General features: G+C 44.8%; 1 protein-coding gene across 1 annotated transcript in view; it reads right to left on the bottom strand.

Annotated features, from left to right (window-relative positions):
- The window catches only part of LOC1275417 (T-box protein H15), a 55997-nt gene that overhangs the window by 14039 nt on the left and 17927 nt on the right, over window positions 1-24031 (bottom strand). The window contains exon 4 of the mRNA XM_061657653.1: window positions 1510-1795. Within this exon, the coding sequence (XP_061513637.1) occupies window positions 1510-1795 (286 nt within the window). The remainder of the gene's footprint in view (window positions 1-1509; window positions 1796-24031) is intronic.

Below are 24031 nucleotides of genomic sequence, written 5' to 3'. Positions count from 1 at the left end.
AGGGGACTTTTGAAACATTGTATGGAGAATCTTGACTGAATGGATTTTTTGTTCGATTGAACGATCAGGGATGCTGCATTTGCTGGTTACTTCTCTGGTGATATGCTCTGCTCTCTTCTAACGGAGTCTATCGAAACGGTACCGATAAATTATGACCTACGACGATTGATACTTCCCGCTCCTAATGAGCATGATTATAAATGACATTTCTATGCGTTTTCTTTCACTTCTTACCCGGGACAACAACTCGATTTTCTCTCGCGGTAGATCGTTACGTTTTCCAGTGAAATCCTCCAGCGAAAGTGTATTAATAAGAGCTAGAGACATTGGGAGCATCAACTTCTTCCATCTGTATCATCCCTTTGCACCCAGATTGAAGAATTCCTTGCAGCCTTAGCCTTTCTCCTGCTCCAGCTGACAGTGTGCGCCAGTGCACTTCATAATTAATGATACGTGTCACGATGCACTTGTCATCTGTCAAAACAAAGAACAGATGAACTCACTCGTATCGTTTCACGGGGAAACGGGACGTGAAAGATCGGCTGGCGCCACAACCTTCGCCAGCCACTGTCGCCACGCACTGTTGGGAGATTGGAGTCATCCTCCCGCCATACAAACCCCGGAATGCTCCCATTCATTCTCGGAGGTTCTTGGAAAAAGGTTTGGAATGATTTGTTTTCCCAGAAGCTCCGTATCTGCAGTGATGCTCCCGCGGGAACTGGTAGGACGATTTTTCACTTCCAGCGATCAATGTACCCTCCCAAAATAAGAAACCGGGAGCTCAACAACTCATCAAAGCTGGGTGATCTTGCTCGTTCTCTCTCATTCTCTCCGAAAGAGAGTAGGAAAACCAGTCACTTGTCACTTCGCTCGTCCGACCCGCAAAACGCCAAAAACAAAAGAAGCTGTAACATAAGAAGCTGACTCCACTGACACGTCTTAACCGCTGCGGCTCCAGCTGGGGTTCCGGAGCGTCAGGCCGTATCTCAGCGCTAACGACAAGAATTAAGTCAGTTTGAAATAATTTGACAGACAAAAATCGTGTAAATAATTTGTTTTCGTTCACTCGTCGCACACTCGGGAAGTCACGGTGGCTTGGGGTCGGGTTCTACCCGTCTATCTCCATCTCCCAAAATAAAGGGCAAAAAAGAAGACAAAACCGTAACACACGCCAGGTTCAGTTCGATGGAATTCTGAAGGTTATGTTTTGCCTGTCGACTGGCTAATGATTCCAAATTAATCAACCTTTTCCTCTGCCTGCCAGCCAGCCCTTTCGTCATCAGCGATTGGATTTGCCTGCAGTAGAGGTTTTCTTTCCAAAGGTGAGCTCCAAAAGCTGCTGCTGCTGCTGCTCCTAGTGGTCGTGATTTATAAGATCGTATCAAATTACGCGTGCGCATGACGTGCGCGGTAAGAATTCCCTTGTTCTGGTGTGCTGGACAATGTTTGCTTTAACGGGGTCGTTTTTATGATTTTTGGTGGGGGGAGTGCCTAACCGATCTGACTTACCTGACCATTCTTGTCCATTTCATTGTTGGTTAGTTTCACTTTTTCGAACGAGATAACCTGTTTCCGCAGGGCATCGGCCCCGAGCGGGGTGTCCGGGTGGGCGTAGAGCCGGGCGGGCGGCGGTGGATCGGCCTTCCCTGCCACCAGCCAGGCCGAACGGTGGTAAGCGTAACGGTAGCGCCGGTTGTCAACCGGGACCACATCCAGCAGCACGACATACCGATCGGCCGGCGTAACCTGGCGCAGCGGACCGGAGAAGGAGACGCGTACGGTCGGGAACATGCGCCTGTGGACGGGAGAGACGGCAGATGAAGAAAACATGTGGTTAGTACGGTGTGCGAGTGCGGTGAGGTGTCCTGCTGCCCACCCATGGTGCGCAGGTTGTTTCTGCTGCCCGGCCGAAGCGATTGCGTGCCGTCCGAGACCGCAGCAGCACCTTCAGCAGTGCGTTTGAGTTGTGGTTTCAGCTGCAACACTTAGCCTGTCAATAGGGTATGCGCTCGATGGACTAGATTGGAAGCTGCGAGCAAACATTAATTGCTGAAGTACGCTCAATATTTCAATACCCAGCGTAGCGGGCTACTGTATGCTTGTCGAGATGCCAGCAGATCAGTTGGTATATTCTGCTAAACTCTGAACCAGCGAAATTGATTGTAGAAATTCCTTGCCTATCACATCTTACATACATTGAATTCCAATGTCGCCTGATCCGGTTCCAGCCACGAACGAACCTGTCAACAGTCCATTCGATGCAGGCAACGGCAACGACACGATCCCCGAAAGCCTAAACTCCCTGCTCGAATGTCGAAAACATTGAAAATTAACAACCCTTCCCGTGTACACGCTAGGGACACGCAACCTCGCCTCACTCGCCATCAGCGGTGGCCACCCGCAAAGCTCGAAAGGGGTAGTAACAGGCTCGACATGACGGCCTATCCAACCATCCATATTTTGCAGCGACGAACGAAGAATATTGCTTCTTTTGCTTCTCAAGTTTTATCTAGCACCTTTTCCCCCTTGCTTCCATCCTTCGGGCAGCTTTGGCCGCTGTCTTTCTGTGTATGTGTGTGTGCGTGTGCCCTCCAGCGAATAGACACACCTGACAGGTCTGCCCGGCTACAAGGCGCGGGCAAACATTTCATGTTTGTTGTGATGTTGTTGGCTGCTCGTTCATCGTACATTTTTTTTCGCCTCCTTCTTAGCTTTTACTAAAGCGTGATAATTGCAGATAAGCAACATAATTCATAATTGCTAATTTGTGAGCCCTTTTTCCTGTGAGCCTGTGATGGTTGGGCGATAGGGCGCGCTCGGGGCTTTTGTTTTTAACTTTGCGGCCCGTTGCAAAATAAAACCGAACTCCCCGATCTACGCCATCGACACGTTGCATCTCGAACGGCTCACGACACGGGGAGCGACCGATGCACAACTACCGCGCTGCCTATCCGCGATGCACATCTTCTTTGCGCACGTTAACGCACACGTCAGCAGTGTGCAATGTGTCTGCGGAAAAAACCGGGTGCATCTAGGGTGTGTCAAAGTGTGTGTGTGTGTCTGCAGATAGGAGCGATAATATAGGGGACACCAGTAACGATGAGTGGCCGTTACGTTTTGAACATTTTTTTCTTCAAGGAGCTGTTACAGAGTTATGAATTTGACAACAACTCGATCGATACTATCTTTCCATTTGGGTGAATCTTGTTGTGTATTGTTAAAAAAAGCCCTTAAGCTCTCAAAAATACATTCAGGTCTTTTCAGAATATTATTAAAGTCGATATTTTTGGTTCGTTACCATTTCTACTCATTGTCATGAAACAAATACTTTCAATGAACCCCATAATCACCTAAATCAAGTCAAACTATTTTTAACGGCAGGTTTTAATGTGTCTGCTGAAACACGGAAATCTACACCTCTTTGTTAAGACTAACGAAAAAGGTTCTAATTTTAGTTCGCCAAGGCACGCCAACCACGTAAAGTTATACAAATTGAATTCTTTGTACATTGAATATTTCTTCACATCGAAAGATATGCAAGCGTGTGTTGAGTAAACACAGTTATACTAATTCTTCACGTGAGTTAATTTAATAAATCATTTACATGCATCTATGCATCTCTTCAACGTGGATTCGGAGATACGCGGTTTTCTAAATTTGATAGTTTTTTGAGCACCTCAGCTATATACTGATTTGGCCCATCAATTGTCAAATGCCAAATAATTTTCCTTTTGATCGAATGTTTAAACCCATTTCAAAAGGTTTAGAATTGTTAAATTCAGCTAAAATCAAGTAAAATAATTAAATAAGTGGCAAAAACTACCCCCAACTTACAAAATTACTCAAAAATTAATGATATTTTGGCTGGAAATCACGAGATTCGACTTACTCGGAAATTCGAGATACACGCTATTTAGCAGCCTTTTCGGGTCCTCATTAACCGTGTATATCGGGAACCGCCTGTACATTAATTCTTCTTCTTTTTCTTTGTTGCTCAACAGCCGTTGGCGGTCAAGGCCTGCCTGTATTACTACTTGTGGGTTTGGCTTTCAATGACTTATTGATCCTCCCATAGCAGGATAGTCAGTCCTACGTATGGCGGCACAGTCCATTTGGGACTTGAATCCATGACGGGCATGTTATTAAGTCATACGAGTTGACGACTGTACTACGGGACAGGTTAACACAGGGGGTACGTTCATTACTATTTGTATAGGTTCACATAAGCAGTGTTGAGAGGTAACAAAAAGGAAACTAAAATTTGGGTTTTTGATAATGTGTTTCAAATTAATTTCGTTAAATTTAAATTTCAAATTAATTTAATGTATTTCGTTGCACGAAATCTACAAAGTATGTGGCTAAATGTGCATATCCACATCATGTATTCCAATAATAAACCAAATTTAATTACAATCATTAAGCATTTGCTACAAAACCTGCATTTATATTAGCTAACAATTCATTTACTAATACCGCCCTTTATTCCAAACTCAATCCAATACCAGCCACCAGCAACGAGTGAGCACATTTGGCCCGCTTATCTAAACCCACCATCGCTGGAAGCTCATAAATTCTCCCGTTTGCTACACAACACACAACGCAGGACGACGGTGCTTTGTGTCGTCCTGGTACGGAATTTAAGTCATTCTTTGGTTCAGATTGAGATATTAGCGCTCCAGTGACCGTTCACCCTTCCTCTCCGGTCGGTCGTTGCGGCACCGTTCGGCCCGGTGGGGGCCATTTTATTCAATTAAATTTATGTCCTCGCTCGGAGACCCCTCGCACGGGTGGGTGTGGACACCCAGTGCACAACTGCACAACCTTCACTCCCTCGCGCAAATTGAAAGGGGTGTCACCTCCGAAATTCCCACCTTCCTCCCCAAAACGGTCTAACTCAGAAATCGGTTCAGATTTTTGGAATACATCGCGACTCGAAACGACACTCACACACAATCGTCGTGTTTTGCTACTTTAGCTTCCTGTACTAATCACAAACAGGCCCTCACACACACTCGTAACACCCAGTGTATTGAGCGATAAAGATTTTACTACGTAGATTAGCTGGGTTATGATTATTGGACGAAATTATCGTACACTGGGTCATAAATTTTGTGCCCCACCCAGCGCCTTGCGGTCACACTGTTGTGTAATGTCCACCCGGACATTCGGAAAACCCGGAACGAATTTTTGGGTTGATCGTAATTTCCGGACATACGGACAAAGGCGACAAACCTCTATGTGTGCTGCTACACAACCACTGCTGGAGTGTCCTTTTTCGGTAAGGAGAGAAACACATGGGAAGCGTTTCTGATTGCGTGATTGCATCGTGCGGCGTGCGTTTGTAAATGTGTCGAGCATTAGATAGCATGACGCCATAAAATTTGTCCAGATTTGTCAGCCGATTGTTGTCAGCGATGAAGGAGACAACTCGCTGTAGCAATTGGATACTCGATTCAGTACAGTTATTATGCGGATAGGAATAGAGAAGAGCAGCGTTGCTTGTGAAAAACGTGGAATTTGAGCATAAAATTAAGGAAGTCTTGTTGTGTGTCGTCTTGTTCTAGGTATAACGATTAAATGTTATCAAATTATGAAAAGAAAAAATGGCTTAAAATGTTCTTATTGCAATTCACCAACGGTTTCTTACAAGAGATAACCGAAGAACCTGTTCCTTGTAAAATTCAACGCTTCACGCCTCACCAGGACACTTCCCTGCTTTAACGTGCATTACAATGTAATTTAATTGCTCTTCACTCCAACATAATTGCACCCACTGTTCATTGAATTAACTTTTACCACAAATGAAACAAATGTTTGCTCCCCGTGCGCTCAACTCCTCCTCATTTCACACAAACCCAGCAAACGTTCGTCGCAACTCCACAAGCTTTCTCCTCGTCGCGCAAACATCATTACTATCATCCGGCATCAATTAAACTTATTGTTGAACGTGTCAAAATGTGATTTTTCCGACGGCCACGGCCACCAACAATACCAACAATCATCGCCCGCTTCCCCCTCGCCCTCCGGCACGAGCGCACAAATGTTTTCACGACACACAATTTGCACAACCCACTGACAGCCGCTCCCGGGAGTGTCACCGGAGTGACACAGACCGCGACAGGCCGATCGGGCCGAGTCCCGGGTCTTCACACCCCGATGCTGCACTACCGAGCCGAGCACGAGGTTTTGACGCGTAACCAGACAAATGACTGACAAGCTGTCGCGAGGCCTTTTCATCCTGCCCTGTGGCCCGTGTGTGTTGCGCAAAATGTCATCCCAGGAAGGGTCGCATAGCTGGGGGGAGGTGTCATTGCGCGTCAAGCATTGCATAAAATAAGATCAAACGATGAGAACACGGATCGGGAACCAAAACAACCGGGGGAAATTGGTCCGGGAGGCGGAAAAGAGCAAATAGAAAAGAAGAGCAGTGCAAAACCTTCGCAGAGGCCGGGTGTCACTTAATTAAGCGACCAGCGTCATCGTGTCACCGTGCGCCGATCCCGAAACGCTTTGCTGCCGGCTGCCAGTGCTGGTTTATGTTGCTACTGCTGGGACCTTTGTTGCAAGCATAATCAATGTCACCTGCCCGCTGAATAATTGATCATTGTTCTTGTGAGTGTGTGTGCGTGCTTTTACACGTGTTTGTGAGTGAGTCGGAGTCGGCCGTAACGTCGGGACAGGCAACTGTTCGCGCCGGGGTAAAACTTTTATTATTTATTGGACAAGTGATAAAAATATTCCTAATGAAGCAAAGCTACTTCTCTCTCCCTTTTTCTCTCTCCTTCTTTAGCCTTCCAAGAGCTTCTCAGCTTGGGGAGCGAATGCATAAAATTAAAGCGAGCAAACGGACCTCGAGTGGACTGTGTGCCCTGTGCGTCCACATGCGTGGTTGGTGGCTGCTGGTGATAAATTAGATGGGCAAACGAAAAATTATCACATTAGCTTAATCAACGGCTTGGCCTTGGGTAGGGAGACACTCCAAAAGCTGGCCGCATTTAGATGACCGGCTGGGAAGCATAATATTTCGTTTGGTTCGATCATCATTCATCTGGAGAGGTATGGAGAGCCAATCGAAGGTTGTTTATTTGCTGCGAATAAATGTTTCGTAGCAGAGAGCGCTCGCCCCCCTTTAATAGCTTCATTTTCGAAAGTCTATGGAGAGTTTTTATTAAATTTAGATGTTTGTTTTTAATAGCTGTGTTCATTACACTGTTTACTCTGTTTAACGATGCTTGCAATGTAGGGTTAATTATTTAATGTACTCAGAAAACCGAACAATTCTGCTATAATTTAATACATTACTCAACACTATGGAAGCAAATTAACATTTTAGAAACGGATAGCTTAAACTTCGAATAATGTACAAACAATTTAGAACATGAACTTTAAAAAAATATATAATTATGATACACTAATATGCGAAAACATATTAAATAACAGCCTCGAATTTGTATCACTAGTGATTATTTCATAGAATTTTGATTCATGAGTAACAACTTGACAAAATACTTGTTAAGGGTTTTATTGAAATAATAATATTTGTAATTATTAATTGTTTGGTTAAATTGAAGCTCATAGCCTAAACAAACATTTTTGTTAATTTATTTAAAGGCGATCTAAACCAACATTTAATAACACTCAGGCCAAATTATGTCCATCATGTTACACAAGCAAACATTTACAAGTGTTTTTGATTATCTTAAAAGGATTAGTCTTTGGTATGGCCGGGATAGACGCTGATTTACTAACTCATCTCGTCTAAGAACGCACAGCAAAAACCCAACACACAGTGCTTCATCTTCATTAAGTGACGTTCATTTTCTTGCCAGCTATTCGGTATTTGTCCTCAGCAAAATAATACAGACGGAAAAAAAACACAGGTCGACATTATGCGCATCAATTATCTAGCAATTGACACATTTTCACCCCGAACCGCGGAGGCCGGTGTCAAGTGCCCGAAGAGTTATGTCATCAATCAAAGTATACCACCCCCTTCCTCTCTCTCTCTCTCTCAACTCACCCCTACCAACCCTTCACTGTCCCGCTGAGCAGCGTATTCGTATGCATCATTTGCGAAGAACTTAATCAAAATAATTACTTCTTTCAACTTGTAGCAGCAATTGGTCGGTGCCACGTCCAAGGATCACCCGGCTGCTTCTAGCAACGGGGCCGGAAGGTCACCACCAGTAAAAGGAGCGCGGAAGGGAAAACGGGCCGGGCAAAAAACCAGAGGACCGCAGATTAGAAGGTGCGGAACTAGTGATCGCGAAATAATTCCACACCGGGCTCACCGGGTATTATGACGCTCACGTGCACGAGTGTGCATCGTCATCACCATCATTGCAATCATCATCATCATCATTATCATCACCTTTTCCACCATCACCCGTTTCCAAAAGGGGGGGGGTACCGGTGCACAGGAAGTGCAATCGAGTTGGCGTGTTGCGCACACCAATGCAACGCAAGCCCGTTTTTTCAGAACTTACTGCCTGTGCGTGAGTGTGTATGTGAGTTTATGCCTTTCCAACGGTTATTGTAGTCGCTGGCCACGCATGCTTCGGGTGCAGGTAGTTATGCTTTTTTTTTCTCACCCAATACATCCTCCCCTCTCACACTCCGTTGCTGCTTGCAAACCTCTTATGCAGCAACTTATTCTACCGCCCCAATCCCCCCTCTCCGGGGGGCAGCAGTGCAGGGTAAAGGCCTGTAACACCTCGCGCTGGTGGTGGTGAGGCGATGCAGAAGCATGTTTTGCCGCTTGTTCACAGCTTTCCGATCGCGATAATGATTTGCAGTGTTAATTTCCACCAACACCCCGGGTTGAGCGCAAGGGCCGAACTACACAAACACACACACACACAGACACAAACGACTCATGGCGTTCTACTACACGCGCACGAGTGTTGAGTGTGAGCTGTGTACGTCAGTGCAGGGAAATGAAGGAAACCCTTATGGGGATGACGGCAGAGAGAACCTTCCGAAGCACGGCTGGATGGTGGATGGGAAAGGCTGGGGGGGGGAAAAATTGACGAAGGAAATGGGCTCAATTAATGTGCAGCCGGGTAACAGTGGTTGTAGTGGTGCAACAATATTTCCATCGAAAATGCTACTAACTCTTCAATGCACAACAGACATTTGTGCAAGAATTAAATAATTGCGTGTAACCGTTTAAGTATAAAAATAAAAATTAAAAATATTTTATATATTTTAAATAAAATGCTTCTTAATTTAACTTATGTAAAAAAATTGTTTTCAAGTTTTAGACAATTGATTTTCAAAATAATTTAAATTTTCAGTTACTACATTACAGAAGAATTCCAAACAAAAATTAAAGTTTTTAAATTAATTCTAACTGATCGATTCAAATATAATTCAGATATTATAATTGAATTTGATGTAATTTCAACAGTAACAATGTTTATGCCAATTTTAGAAAAAATTGTTAAAAAATGGCTTATCATTTTGATTGTAAACAATGTATTTTTAATTTATAAAATTCCATTTGCTTTATTCCCCAACAATATAATATTCTTATAAGGCGGTTTTATGTAATGTTTTTGTTATGTCAAAATGCAGTTGTCATACATCCGTTCAAAAACATTGTAAATTTATAATGATAAATCCACAACAGTAAAAAAATGTTGACTTGCGAACAAAAATAGGTGCATTTGAATCAAAAATGGATACTTTAGAGCCAAAACTCAGTGGCAACGACTGTTACTCCAACAATTTTAGGAAACAACAATATGATTCTTTTGTTAAAAGTGAAACCGCCTGACATATAGCCTATTAATAACAACAACAAAAAGTTCAATTCTGTAGTTACAAATATGATGAGTGTTTGTGATCTTGAGATCTTAAGGCCGGGGGACACTGTCCGTACTCGCTAGTGTAATTTCGATTTTCACTAGCCCATCTGACGGCGGCTAACTGAAGCATTTTACTAAACAATTTGGAGCCGCTTCAGTAAATATGTATATCATTATTAACAACATAAATATATTTTTCCATATTTTTTAATTAATTCCGATGAAAAAAAAAAGTTTTGTAAAAAGTAGATGCACATATTTAGCACGCATCGCATCCATTTTCATGAGAAAAAATGATCAAAAAACTACTCAATTTTGAGATTCGGCATGACCATTCCCTCGAATACCTAAAAAAGCTTCCACCAGCCGCCGCCAGGTGCGCTAGTGAAAATCGAAATTACACTAGCTAGTACGGACAGTGTCCACCGGCCTTTAAGTTATAAACAAATTGATCATTTTTTACACGATCCCTAATCACAGCTTAAGCTCAGCTCTTTTTAAAATGCGTTTTAAGGGTTAATCATTAAACTTTTCCATTCCTTCAACGTATAGCAGTTCATGCTCCACGAGTGTGCCGTCTACATTGATCTACCTTCATCCATTACAAAACACACACACACACACATACTCACAAATATACAATTACAATTCCTCCACTCGACAATGCAACCACCCCCCTATTCAGGCCATTTTGCTCGCTTATGATTAGGCACTTGGGCACAGTTTTGATAATAAAGCGCACACGGTTGACAAAGGAAAAGGTGTAAATTGCAAACCTGCGGAGGGCGAAAGAAAGCACCCAAACGTGCAGCACAAACACAATTGCATGCTCTTTGTCGCAGTGTTTGGTGTGAATACACGAGGAGTGGCAAGGTGGTGCCCGGAGTGCCGGGACGGCTAATCGAATAAAAATTATCACCTTAGCTCCCCTGCGCTGTTGATGATGGTTGTGCTTGTGTGAGTGTGTGAAAACGAAGGCATGGGGCAATGGGTTGCTTGGTTTTTGTTTTGTTGTTCGTTGCAAACTGCACTTGCACTTGGCCTGCAGCGGGAAGCCTTCCATTTCCCATGGGAGAGAGACAGAAACGGGGCAGAAACGTTGGCGTGAGCGATTGTCGCTGTGAGGTTGATTACACGTAATGATGATGATAATTATGTGTAGAATGCATTCTGACCTGATTCTGCCACACTTAGTTTGTTTCTGCGCTGTGTTGAGTTTGCTGTGCTGTTACTTATCTTAGACACATTTTATTTTAATTGCGGCTCGTTGTTTGATAAAATGCTTGGCGAGGTGTAAACTGTAAGCACGTTTTTCGCTGTGTGACATTTTCTTTCCAATAAGAGTTTTCGACACAACATTTCGACCGAAACTGTACAACCTCACGTTTCATTTTGTGTCCCCTTGTGCATCTCCATCCGCCCGTTAATTTGACAACATTTGCACGTTCCTGTGCCGGCCGAAAGCACTGAAAAGCTACTCCAAAGCTTCACCCGGCCTGGCAATAAACACCGGCTCGGCTTTCCGCCATTGCCCGATTCAATTGAAACAATCAATTAACACGTTAATTAGTGGGCGACACTCATCAGCGACGGTGCTGCTTGTTGATCATCAACACAATCCCGCTCGCCAGTCGTGTATTTCCGTAACAAAGCAAACCCAGTGTGCGCGCGCTATCGCGTTAAGATCACGTGCAATTGAAGTGGCTAAGGGTGGGTTAGTGTAACAATTCACGTAGTTGGTTACGGAGCAGGCGTAGTAAAACGCACCAGAGGAACGGCGGTTTTTGATTGGGTCTTGACAGCCCGCACCCGGAGCAACGATCCAGCAACGAGGGGTGGCAACTAATTTGTAAGTCAATTGCTCATCTCATCGCAAAGCTGACCAAAAACCTCTGCTCAACCCAACCAAGACGGCGGCAAAGACTTCCAATTAAAAATTACCCAGTGCCAGCTACTCTTCCTTCTCTGTCCACTCTGGGAATCATCTCTGAAAACTGACAAACCGCAAATTAATACCCACAGCACTAGTAGCAACCATGTTTTGGAGTGGTTTTTTGTCTTTTATTTCCCCAGACACCCCAAATTTGATGAACTTACCCCGGCTGTGTTTGGGAGTCGGTCCAAACATTGTTGTAACCTCGACTTCTTCCATTTTGTTGGTCTCAAGCTTAAACTGGACCTTACCGCGCGGATACAGCTGTGAGAGTTTTACAGCCATTACCAATGCGAATGCAATGGTGGACGGTGATGCATTTCAGTCAGTGGCGCACATAAAACATCCTAACAAGTTCATTGTGTGGCGGTAGAAACTCCCCAAAACGCGCGTTGACACGCTATGACAGTCGGTAAATGTCAACGGAGTTTGTTTTTTTAGATGTTTGGGATCTGCTTCACCAACTCAACAACGCTTCGTTACTTCAAAATTTTCTTACCATGATGAGGGTGTTATTTATACAGCAGAGCCGATGAATTCCAAGCAAACTCATAGTTTTGAACAAAGAAACCTATCTCCCTCCACGAAAGACACTGTTGAATTTCAAATCAACAACCCCGTTAATCTGGCCAGGCACATTCATTTCTCGGCCAATCATGAACCATTGCGGCGGCGATGGCTGCCTGTCCGATGATTTATGTGGCTCTAGCTCATATTTTAATCATGAGCCTGCTAACTGTCCGTTGTCCCCAGCCGTGGCGGTATGAATTTTCAATCCACTCACCATCCGCCAACCCGAAAAAGCACCAAAATTCGGCCGGATGACATCCGCTAATGCTCACGAATCATCGGCCAGCTGACATTTTTCATGTGCCGCTTCGTTGGCATTGGCGTTACGGGTAGGGGAACAAATCCCAACACAGGAACTATCACTGTAAGTATCTGTGAGTTTGTATGTTGTTTCACCTCTAAACACACTCGTCCATTGAACTTGCAAACTCTCCAGTTTCATGCCTAGCTCAATGCTCCACCGGCAGAACAGGCCGTAAGATTTTTCACAAGTAAAATCAAATAATTTTCGTGGCTTCTTAAATCCCTCCTACTAGCCATGTTCTGGTCCATTCACTCATTTGTCAGCCTAACTACATCGCCCGGCTATTAATTTAGCGATGACCCTTGCGCATTGACCCCCAGAAATAAGCTTAATTTGGCAGAATTTTGGAAGAACCACACAGCGAAGGGCTCCTTCGTTCGCTGTGCAGAAGGCACACGCTTTCCGTGGTTGCAGTTAACCTTTTGACCTGCGGCTTCGTTTGAAGATCGCCCATGATCGTCATTCTGCTTTAGACGTTTGCAAAACCCTTACTGTGAGGGTGCAAAACCGCCGCGGTCCGGATCGGTCTAATACGACCAAATGACGCGCCTAACACGCCGGCAACAGGAAGCTAATTATGCTAATTTCAATTTCCCTTCTTGGTGATTGGTTTGTTTATTGAGTTCTTCCTTCTGGCGCTGTTGCGCAATAGTTTTAGTCGAAAATTCCCTTTTTTGGGGGAGTCCGAACGAACAACAGCATGTAACAAAACGATCTTTTGTAAGATGTTGCTTAAAAACAGTGTTGCACATCGGTAGTGATCACCGCCGGAAAGCTGTGGCACTGTTTACCTTTTACGAAGGAGTTGGATTTGGACAAAAAACAACGACCAACCACCAATGATGATTTGGCGGCGCAAGTGCAACGGCCACGATCGTACCGATTGCAGTTTGAAGGTACCCCGATTCGCAGGTTGTTAAATTAGCCAAGCACACACCCTATCGGGACGGATGGACGGGTGCATTCGCGGGGCCGGATATGGTAGCGCAAAGTGAGCTGATCTTTATCTTCTCCGTTTCTCCGTTTCGTTCTTTGGTTTTTACGGAGCGCCTCAACACACACACACACACTAACGCTTCCGATTCTTGATGGACGCGATCTTCCGTCACTCAAACCCCTTTGCGTGCTCCGTACTCTTCGGCGGGGCTCTCGGTCAGGGCTCTGTGTTGCAATGACGAAGGAAAATACCTTCGTCCGAGGTTCGCGGTTCCGTGGTCGCGTGGAGAGGATTTTGAAACATGCAGCAGCAGCAGCAGCAGCAACAGCAGCAAGCATCCCCGCAAAACGCTCGACGTAAATTGGCTCGGTAATTTTCAATTATTCGTATGCATAAGCAACTAAGCGAGCGCTAATGCGCGCCCCGGTGCTGCCGGGCTGTCGAGGTATGTAGAGTGCGTTTGCGTTCGGTGTCAATTGATTTTCCCCTTGGCAGCAACATGCAACATTGCTAAACGATCGGTTGTGCATGTTCGATGTGGAATAATTTCCATTTATGATTGGGTAAATTGTGTTTTTTTTTTATTTTATATTTTGTGAATTTCTGTCTTCATTCTAAGGCAATCGAATATTTTTGAAGCGTCTTTTAAATTTATTATTTTCAACTACTTAACAAAGTTCTTATGCGACAAATTTGTCTTGTCTTTACAATCAATGTGTTACAAAAGTTCATTTATTTAGTTTTAAAAATATATTTAAAGTAAGTTGCTTCTATTAAAAACTTGAATGGATCCTCTCAAACGAAATCGAGCAAACCCGTAATGCTTAAGCATTCCTAAAACCGTTCCAGTTTCATGCCCCATCATGCACACATACACACTTCTTTTCCCTTTGCCACCAAACTCCGGCTCGGTCCGTTCCCTCGATTTAACACATTGCAATATCCGGCTAATTATCTGCCTCGTCCCAAGCGTTGCGAAAACGCGTTGTGCTTTATCGACGAATAAACGATTATTGCATACTGCTCCCCCCGGTCGCCGGTTTTGCCTTTCAGGGCCCTTTCGGAGACGGGGCCCGAGCGTTTTCAATCCATTCCAAATGATTATGATTAAACCGTAATCATTGATTTTAAAACCGAACCGATTTTCCTGCCATCAAAACGGGAACAATTCGATCGCGACCCGTTTGCGCGTAGTGCGATTGCCCAGCAGTGGAGGGGTAGTGTCGGCTGTGCCGTTTAGAGGGGAAGCAATCGAATGCTTCCCGGCTATCGCTAAGCACAATATCACAACATCACAACGGATAATTTGCCACAGCTTTTCAGCTTTGCACCTTGCCGATGAGGGTGCACAGAATCAATTGCCGGGCAGGATACAATCATCGACCACACGGGCCACATTAAAAATCTATCCCGCTTGGTTTCGATTGTAATCGCGAGATGAAAAATTACCCGACAGACACACACCCCCGTACCCTTTTGCTATTCAATCAAGAAACGGCGACCGCTGGCAGCACCCAGTCCAGTAGCAATGGCTGTAATGACGAGTTAATTCCGACGACACTGGACCGTGAAAAGTGATCCCAATCGGTGGGCCCACCCATTTCGAGGCGAGGTTGGAAAATTGAGCACCATCTGTCGGTACCAAAGCGGTGCCCGTGCTTCGGCGAGACAGTGTCGGTGGGTGTTTATGGTGCGGAAAATTAAAAACTAGTCTTAGAACGCTGGCAGGCATGTTGGAGGGGCGGCGTCAGAGCAGTTTGATGTCGTTATTTTAAGAAAATCATCATTTTTAACTCAATTGATTGCATTAGAGTTTGAAGTCACTACAATCATAGTAGCGTATTGTTTCAAAAACATCCTAAATAGCAAATCGAAAATGTGTTGATTAAGTAAGCAAAAGGTTCCTTTTCTTTAGGCATCCTCCAGAAAAACGATACATCTATATCGACCAAAACTTTATCGAGTGGCAAAAACGAACTTGAAGCACGCTATGCGTCAAGTTTTTAGCAAACCATTCAGTCCCTGACTGGGTGCATTCGGGTGCAGCTGAGTGCTTATGCAAAATAGCTTGTAAGGATCGTACCGATCTCAGTAAAATGATGCGATGAAGAAATTGAAAATTTGTTATCATAAATAAGAGATAAATTAATTGCCATAATCGATTAACCGCCTTTACCAAACACAGAATCAAAAGACTTATTTATTCACGAAAGAATAAAGCCTAGGAAATTAATGTTATGTATATTTACTGGTTAGAGTTCGTTTTTGGCATATACTGCTTACATATATGTGTTTTATTCATTTAATTTCTTATTTCATATCAGGTCTTGTCCAATCATTTTGCAACTCATAACATCAATCAGCGAGGCAAACTTATTCCCAACAATCTTTTCTTCGTGAGTGATCCGAGCAGCTAAACCGTCAACAAGATCCAATGTGTCCACTCGTTCATTCACATGCATCGGGCCACTTCATACAAAGCTCACCTGTCCTGTGCCGAATTATCCGAATGGCTTCGTTGACTTCCCCCCATCAGCTCCCAAACGCCAAAAGAGATTACTGAGTCAGTCGAAAGGTGTCGAAAAAAACGATGCTACATACATGCTTCATCGTGCCTACCCATGATTATGGTAAACACAACGGCCTATACCCAAAAAAAAACCCCGTACACACGCACCCTTGCAAGGGTCTGGACTGTCCTTCGGCTCTTTTTTCCCTTTTTTGGTGCACCACTTCAAATTCCTTCCGTACGCCGCATTTACATTTATTAAGGTACGTCGATAACGATCTGTTTTTAAGTCTTCCCTACTTCCAACGTTCCACCAACTGAAGCAGACACTACACGGTGTGCAGTATATAAAAATTGAAATGAAACAAATTTTTACAACTTCAAACTATGTTAAACTGCTCCGGGGCCGAGCGTAGAAGCTTCAAAACAGGGGAAGAAAATGCACGTCAAAAAAAAACTCGCTCTCTTTCTTTTACCTTCCCCGGTTAATAACGTCCACGCGGTCATAAAAACCGAAAACACGCATAAAAACGAAAAATATGTGTGTGCGTATGATAATCGGCGCTACGTCCGTGCTGCTGATGATGACGGTGGTGCACGGTGTGCAGCGGGATGATCGTTGCGCCTGTGCGCGATCGTGTGTCGGTTGCAAACGTGCGTTTTCCGCGGTTGATGATAGTGTGATAGGCGCATTGTAAATTAATTACGACCTTAAGGAATGCGCATCGGGCGGTGCTCCGAGGTACGAGGTACGCTTCAAGGTGTTGACCGAACGAGCGCCTGCAACGACCTCCGTTTTCCCAGCGGCCCACTAGTGCATCCCGTGAAGGACGTAGTGTCTTGTGTGTTCCTTCCTTTTTCCCCCCATTCTCAACTGAACCGCGGAATGGAAAGAATGTTGTACCGGAATAGCTGGCGAAGAAACTATTGAGGGGCGCTTCGTAATGAATTACGGTACGCGTGGTCGCACTGATGAAGCTATTACGGCCGGCTATTCGGTGCTGTGGTGTCCTGTGCGGCAGTCAACTATCGCCGGCCGCACCCGAATGATGGACGACTTTGTAAACTCGAACCGAAGGAATGGTTTGTTACGCGAAGGTATCATGAGATGTGTAGTTGGGTCGACTACTATGAAAAGGATCGCAATGTAAAGGAACTTAATGACGCATTACGTTGTTTTCGGCCGAGTGTTTCCGGCCAATCAAACGCTTCCAGGGAGATAAGTAAAAAAGGTTCAGATATGCCTATCGCTTGACATGTGTTTACAATATGTTGCAGTCGTTGTAAAGGTTTTATCAGGGAAATTGCTTTATTGATTAAGAGCTAACTCATTTAACGCATTATGCTGCAGTAGGTTAAGACAGAAGGAGTTCAAAACGATCATTTGCCTCCACTAGTTATCGCGATGTGGTGCTACCAGTTTGCATAAATAGATCAGTGTTAGAACATTTCAAATATATGCTCAGATGTCTGTACACCTTCTATTATGTCATTGCCAACATAAGGCAGTATTTGGTTGATATATCTTCTAAAGCAAGCTCTATAGATAGTCGAAGCCACCCACCATGTCTCTAAATTTAATCCTCTCACGCACGCACAAACATTGCAGAGGAACACCCGAAACCTTTCACGCAGTTGTTGAAAAGCTAGCACATCGTCGTCACCTAACGTGTCAAAAGACGCCGTGCGTCAAGTGCGACCTTGGTGACCACCCAACAAAACAGGCTCGCAGCTCAATCTTACCTCAAAGAAATAAACACCTCCTATCATAGACACCAGGCAACCCATCAAGGAAGCAACAGTGCCCGGCTAAAATTATATTATTATCCCGCTAATGATCGAAATGTCTTAACTGGCGTTCGCAGGAATCACGCAACGGCACCGCCTGCGTCGGGAGCGGAAATTGATGATAATAACTGCCGTGGCCGTTTTTCCAATCGAATCCCATCCCTCGAAGGGACCCCATTTCTAACACTTCAAAAAGTCGTCAAAACGAAACGACTACTAATCACCGCTTTTTTCTGCCTCGTAGTTTTGGTAAGATTCGTCCACTTGCTTTGTCGTCTCCCGGCAAAAAAAGCCTGAGGCATCGGAACGGATTTGAGTGATGGTTTCAGTACCGCAAAGGCTGACCCATTCCAGGAACAGCCCTCTGATTGGCGCGATACCGCTGTCAGTCATCGCCAATGAACCGGCAAAGCCCACGGCACGGTTTTGCTCTGGCGGACTATCGCTCCGTTCGAAAAGAAATTAAAGTTCCCGTTCTAGGCCGCTGACGTATTCGGAACGAGGGTAGGGAAGAGCGAACGAACCGAAAACCCCCGTACGCGGGAACCCATAATTTTGACCTCTAATTTTAGCTAATTTTTCAAAACAACTCTTTAAAAGTGTGAGACCAAATCGAAACCGTTTCCGCGCACCGCTCGTACCGGTGGTCCCCGGAGGTCGTGCCCTCGCCCAGGCTCCGAGAAAGCCCCGTGGACCCGTGGGTGGCCGCATCCGTCTTTCAACACTTGTTGGCACGAAATACCCTCACCTCGTGTCGCCGTACATGCGTGAAGATGCCCACCGGGAAGCGAAGAGGCTTACTGTGTGTGCGCTCTGGTCCGGGAGACGCAGCGCAAACAAGCGTGATAAATTCGGGTACATTTTTTCCCTCCCTGGCTCGCTCGAATGCAACTTTTCATATTTGTTTATTGAGCTCGATTTCACCGTCGACGGGGCTGCCAGTGCTGCCAGACGGGACAGCAATGGAGTAAGATTCTTGCCGAGCACATTCACACCTACGGACATGCAGTTTGCTGCCACATCGTCTCCCGTCGCATACAGAAACATACGCACACACACACATGCAACCCTTCCCGGCGGGTGTCAAACCGAGGTGACAATATTTATCCCTCGGTGTCCCTCGGACCGGACACTAGGACCTCAGCGGGCGTCCATTGGTCTGGTCCTGCTGTGCGCACCAAGGTGTTTGTTGCTGCCCATAAAAATAATGCTACAAATGGCCATCGCCAGCACACCGTTGCGCCGTTGCGCTTGCCATTCTTCTCTCTTGTTCACTCTCATCTCTCAAGCTCTCGACGCTTACGTAGTGCCATGCTCTCGTGTAAAGTCCCCAGGGGCTTTGACGGTGCATGTGGGAATACGGGGAAACGAAAAGGAATCTACCAGGCAACTTCTTCTACACGCCATTAGCTACACACCAGTTCCCCCCGAACACATCACCGGAGACTCGAACGCGCCGAACTGTGGAGGTGGTATGCTGGAAATTAACATTCCAAACAATAATTAATTGAAAACGGCCCAAAAATGCAGGATAATACGATTATACAACCGCTACTACTGTCGGCCGTTTGCTCGGTGCATTTTGTCCCCCTGTTTCGTGCGCGATGGTACCGACGATCGATTGTCGCCGATGATATCACGCGATCGACCATCCTAGAGGGGTTTGATTATTGAGTTTTTTATGTTTATATTTTTATTTCAAATTGAGTACAGAGATAAAGAGATCACATACATTGGCTGAAACGTTTATGAGGCATTACTTTGGTAAGGGAAATAGATAGGGCTTCGTTTTAGCATAACAATCATGATTGTGACCAAGGTCTGGAGGGATGTTATCATTTTAAACATTAAACCGTTGACAATATGTGATTGATTGTTACTTATAGCATGTGTGTTTAACAGCTTGTAGGAATAAAAAGGTTTACAATATGAGTTAAAGTACAACTAGAATTACAATGGAAACCAATGTTTGATGATAGCAAAGCTCCAATGTTCTTTTTGCATGTTGAATTCTAATTATTTGTATTTTTAATTATTGTGAATGTTAGTTACGTTTCATCAAGACATTCATGAGTATTTTAGATTATTTTAGAATTTTTCAAACATGCATTTTTAAGTTAGTTTCAGTATGTTTAATGATTCGACATTAATTAACCATATGAAGAGTTCTTATTGAGTACCATCTCCAAAAAACTAATTAAGTACTGAAACTTAAGTGGATTAGTTCTAACAAAAGGCAAATGCAATGGAATAATTTTTACTTTGATTTCAATTAATATTACATTATTTTAATACGCCAAATTAAGTTCTTTTAAACAGCACAGTAAAATAACAAAATTTGTTTCAAATACATCAACAAAGGAATATTACCTAGATTTAAGTCTTCAATAAAAAATATAGAACTTATAATGTAACTTCATGAAATGGTTAACGATTTCTTTATCATAATAAAATCTACTTCCATCAACAAACGGCTAGGCTTATCACGTTCTGCATAATTTCCAACTATGTACTTCCAATTCCAGCTCATTTTCCACCTCCATCGATAGAAAGGTAGTTGGCCTGGTGCTGTAAACCTCCCGTGTAGAGTTTGTTGGCTGGACAACAAAGCGCTTATGCGTCCAAACAGAAGAACTTCCACCACCGGGCCAGCGTGGTGGAAGGAGCGTAACAAATGAGCATCGTTATTCTTATATTTGTGTGTCTATATTGAAACGTCAAAATAGTCATTATTCTTTACCAGGTCCATAGAAGCCCCTCGCATGGGCCCCGGTGGGCACTCCATACCACCAAGCGCATACGCAGGACGGTCGATCCTTGCGCCCAAACAAATGGTTTGGCGCGGTTTGGGTCGCGCTAAGAAAAAGGATTTAAGTAGATGTTTATTTATGATGAGAATAAACCTCGCCACTCGCGGCGGTGATTAATCTTATCCGTGCTGGTGTGTCGTGCGTTTGCGGCAGTGACCCACCGGTAGGGAACTTCCAGCAAAGAACGAACAGCACCAAAAAGGCCACAATGAAGAGTTGTATTTTTGGGGGGTTCGCTGCAGAAGTTTGAAACGTTCTGCTGTTGTTTGTAAGTGCGAAAGGTTAGCGCGTGTAGTTCGGCGGTGTAGCTCGGTCCGCTTCTGCTGATTGCGATTTTGCGTTCGACGGGGCGCTACTCGTCATTTTCGGAAGGTGGTTAACACCACCACGCACCACGCACCACGTGGCTGGCTGGCGATCTGCGCTCCAGTTTCAGGTCGTGTCTTGCAAATGACTTAATTTGACCCCGTTGCCCAAAGGTGCTGCAACCTTGTCGGACCTACGCCGACCTCGAAACGACACAACCGAATCAACAAGCTGCTCGCAGCCTGTGGTCCCGGGACCGGGTGCGTTGAGACGTGTTGACTTCGTAACATTAACGTTTTTTTTTTTTGGGGCGTTTTGTTTTGCCTTTCGTAGAAGTGTCTTTTGCGCCCGTGCTCAAGATGGTCACACGACACATGCCGGTATTGTCTTCAAGCAGTTGTAGCACCCCTAAATACAGACATTGCCCTGCGTGGCGCTCTGCACAAGACTTTCGAGCCCAACGCCCCAACACTGTTGCCCGCATTTGAGTGAATAGCTGCTAATGATCGATTCGCATGATGTTGGAAAATTTTCATATTCATCCCTTGCATGCCCTTCCCCGTTCCAGCTGGGCAAATGGGTCAGGTTCGCGCTCTGTCTGGACTAAAAATCTAAATCACCTGGCAATCGTACGGAGCAACAACAAAAAACACACTGAAACATTCACACAACTTTGTTCACTGTACAGCACACCCGCCCCAGTTGGTGACAAGTTTTTGAATACGGTGTCTTGTTTTTTTTTTCTGTTCGCCCTTGTGTTTCATTCACTCTTTTCACATAATTTTCCACCACATTTCATGTCACTGGTCCCTTAGCGCTGGAGGGCTGCACACGGGAGAAAGCTGGGAAGCCTAATCAACACGCCAGCCGTGGCAGTAGAGTTCATCAGCAACAGCAACAACCGGACAACTTGTATAGAATACAGAGAAAGAAAAAAGACGACGATCGAGGACGGTGTAGGGTGTTGAATTTTCGTAATTTATTTGCTCATGGACGGCGTTGACGGGTTGCGAACAAAGGCCCTTGGTACAGGCCCGGCTAACAGTAACATTAAAAATACAAACACACACACGCACACTTGTCAACTGGCGCGAGGAAAGGGAAAGGGTTGTGCGCATTCGAGCACGGTTGGCAACTTTTTGCCGTTGACAATTCTATCCCCGAAAGGTGATTATGTGCGATAAATAACGATAATGCTCTAATTGTGCCCATTGCCGCAGCTCCGACTGGCTGGCTGGTTGGCTGGGTCGGGACATGGTTTGGGCAGGTTTTTGTTTTCGTGGTCGCCGGAAAATGGGGAAACTGTTGTGCAAAAGGGTGCTGGGGAAAGTCTGGCGCTAAGGTAAGGTGGTCCATACAATATTGTGCAATTGTACATTGCTAACCGATTCCTTTAGATTTGTCATGGTTTCACCATCAACATTGTTTGTCTTTTGAGATCACATTTCCTTTGTGAAGGTTATTAACCAAAAGAAAAGGTTACAATTTGCGATTTTAGACTGGTATAAATGTATTTTGAGAAACATTTATAACCTTTATTCTGTTTCTTTTTAGGAGTGGATGTCATCAACGATCGTTTCAACGGTATCGGCATCTTTTTGGAGCGATTATCCAAAGTATAAATCTATATATTTTGTTTTTAATGTGATGTAGAAAATAGTTTAAAAAAGGAACTTTATAACTTTATTTCGTGTAGTATTTAGTAATTCATCCACCATAATGTCAGGTATCTTAACCGGTATCTTAAGACACCATGTCTTAAGTACTCAATAACACGATAAATACAATTCCTTTAAAAGAATCATTGCAGCCTATCGGAGAACGACTCTCGGGTACTTGGACAAGAATAGCTGCTATTAGACATTCATTACCACAGCCAACAATCTTATTCTTAACGATCGAAAGGCACTTCTTAATACCAGTATCATACCACCATCAACAGCCGGCACAATGACAACTGGTTCTTAACCGTTCGCAACGTCCACGGCCACCACCTACCGTGCGCAATGCAGCCCATCTTAGCTCCTTAGCACACAGGCACCCGTATTGTTCCACCAAAGGCCAAAGGACGTCCAAACGCTGGGCAGGATTGTAACCGACCCGTCGGCTGAGCCAGCGGGTGTCAACTAGGAAAGACAACAATACACATCTCTAAACCGACGACCCTCACCGCACTGCATGCTGACACGTTGCATAGCTACGTTGACAACGGGGTCGTAATTTATGACGAACAGGTTCCCTGGCTTAATCCACTTCCTACGACACTGGTGCAGATGACAGGAGAGAGAAAGAGAGGGGCGGGAACGAGCTTATGTATTCGATCGTTACTCGATCAACACTTTGTCAACACTCGTTCAAAAGACGATTTTTCTTCGCCCTCCCTCACACCCGTTCCGTTCTGTTGCCCTGGGAAAACCGAGGGAGGTATCAGCTTTCATCGACGTAGAGCCGCTCCCCTCACCCCTAAGTGATCAATCCTTTCCCAATCCCAACCGATGGAAACGAGTCAACCCGGGCAGAGACCACAGGGCTGGCTAGCGCGGCGATCGATCGGCACGGGGAGATATGGGAAAATTAATGAATTTACAAATTAATCAGATAATGAGCATCGAGCGTTTTCGCTTGTGGCCGATTCTGTTACCGGGGTTGATTGGTGAATTCGGTTGTTCGCTCGCAAGTCGCACGGGAAACAAAACAAAACACCTTGACACCTTCCACGGGCAGCCATCCAATACACGCGAGCGATCGATCGATCGATCGGTGGGCTGTATTTGCATAATTTATGCTTTTGTCATCGGGTGAGCAAGCAAAGCACGATCAGCAGCAGCTTAGCGTGCGCGTAACAAAATATCTTTCCACAAAACACACACCAGCCCTCCAAAAGCTGAACGCCATCGACAGGTGGATTTCCCTGGCAGTCTCGGCCCAGTGAGATGGGCAGCAGCAAAGGGGAATAAATCGGATCGTCCGTTCTCCTGTTGCCTTCGGCCTTCGGTGACACTAACGATTAGTGGGTACGATTTTTCACACCTTCATCGACAGCTTATTGGAAACGATTATCCAAT

This window comes from Anopheles gambiae, chromosome 3 (assembly GCF_943734735.2).
Source record: "Anopheles gambiae chromosome 3, idAnoGambNW_F1_1, whole genome shotgun sequence".
NCBI lineage: Eukaryota > Metazoa > Arthropoda > Insecta > Diptera > Culicidae > Anopheles > Anopheles gambiae.
This window is presented reverse-complemented; position numbering and strand designations above follow the sequence as displayed.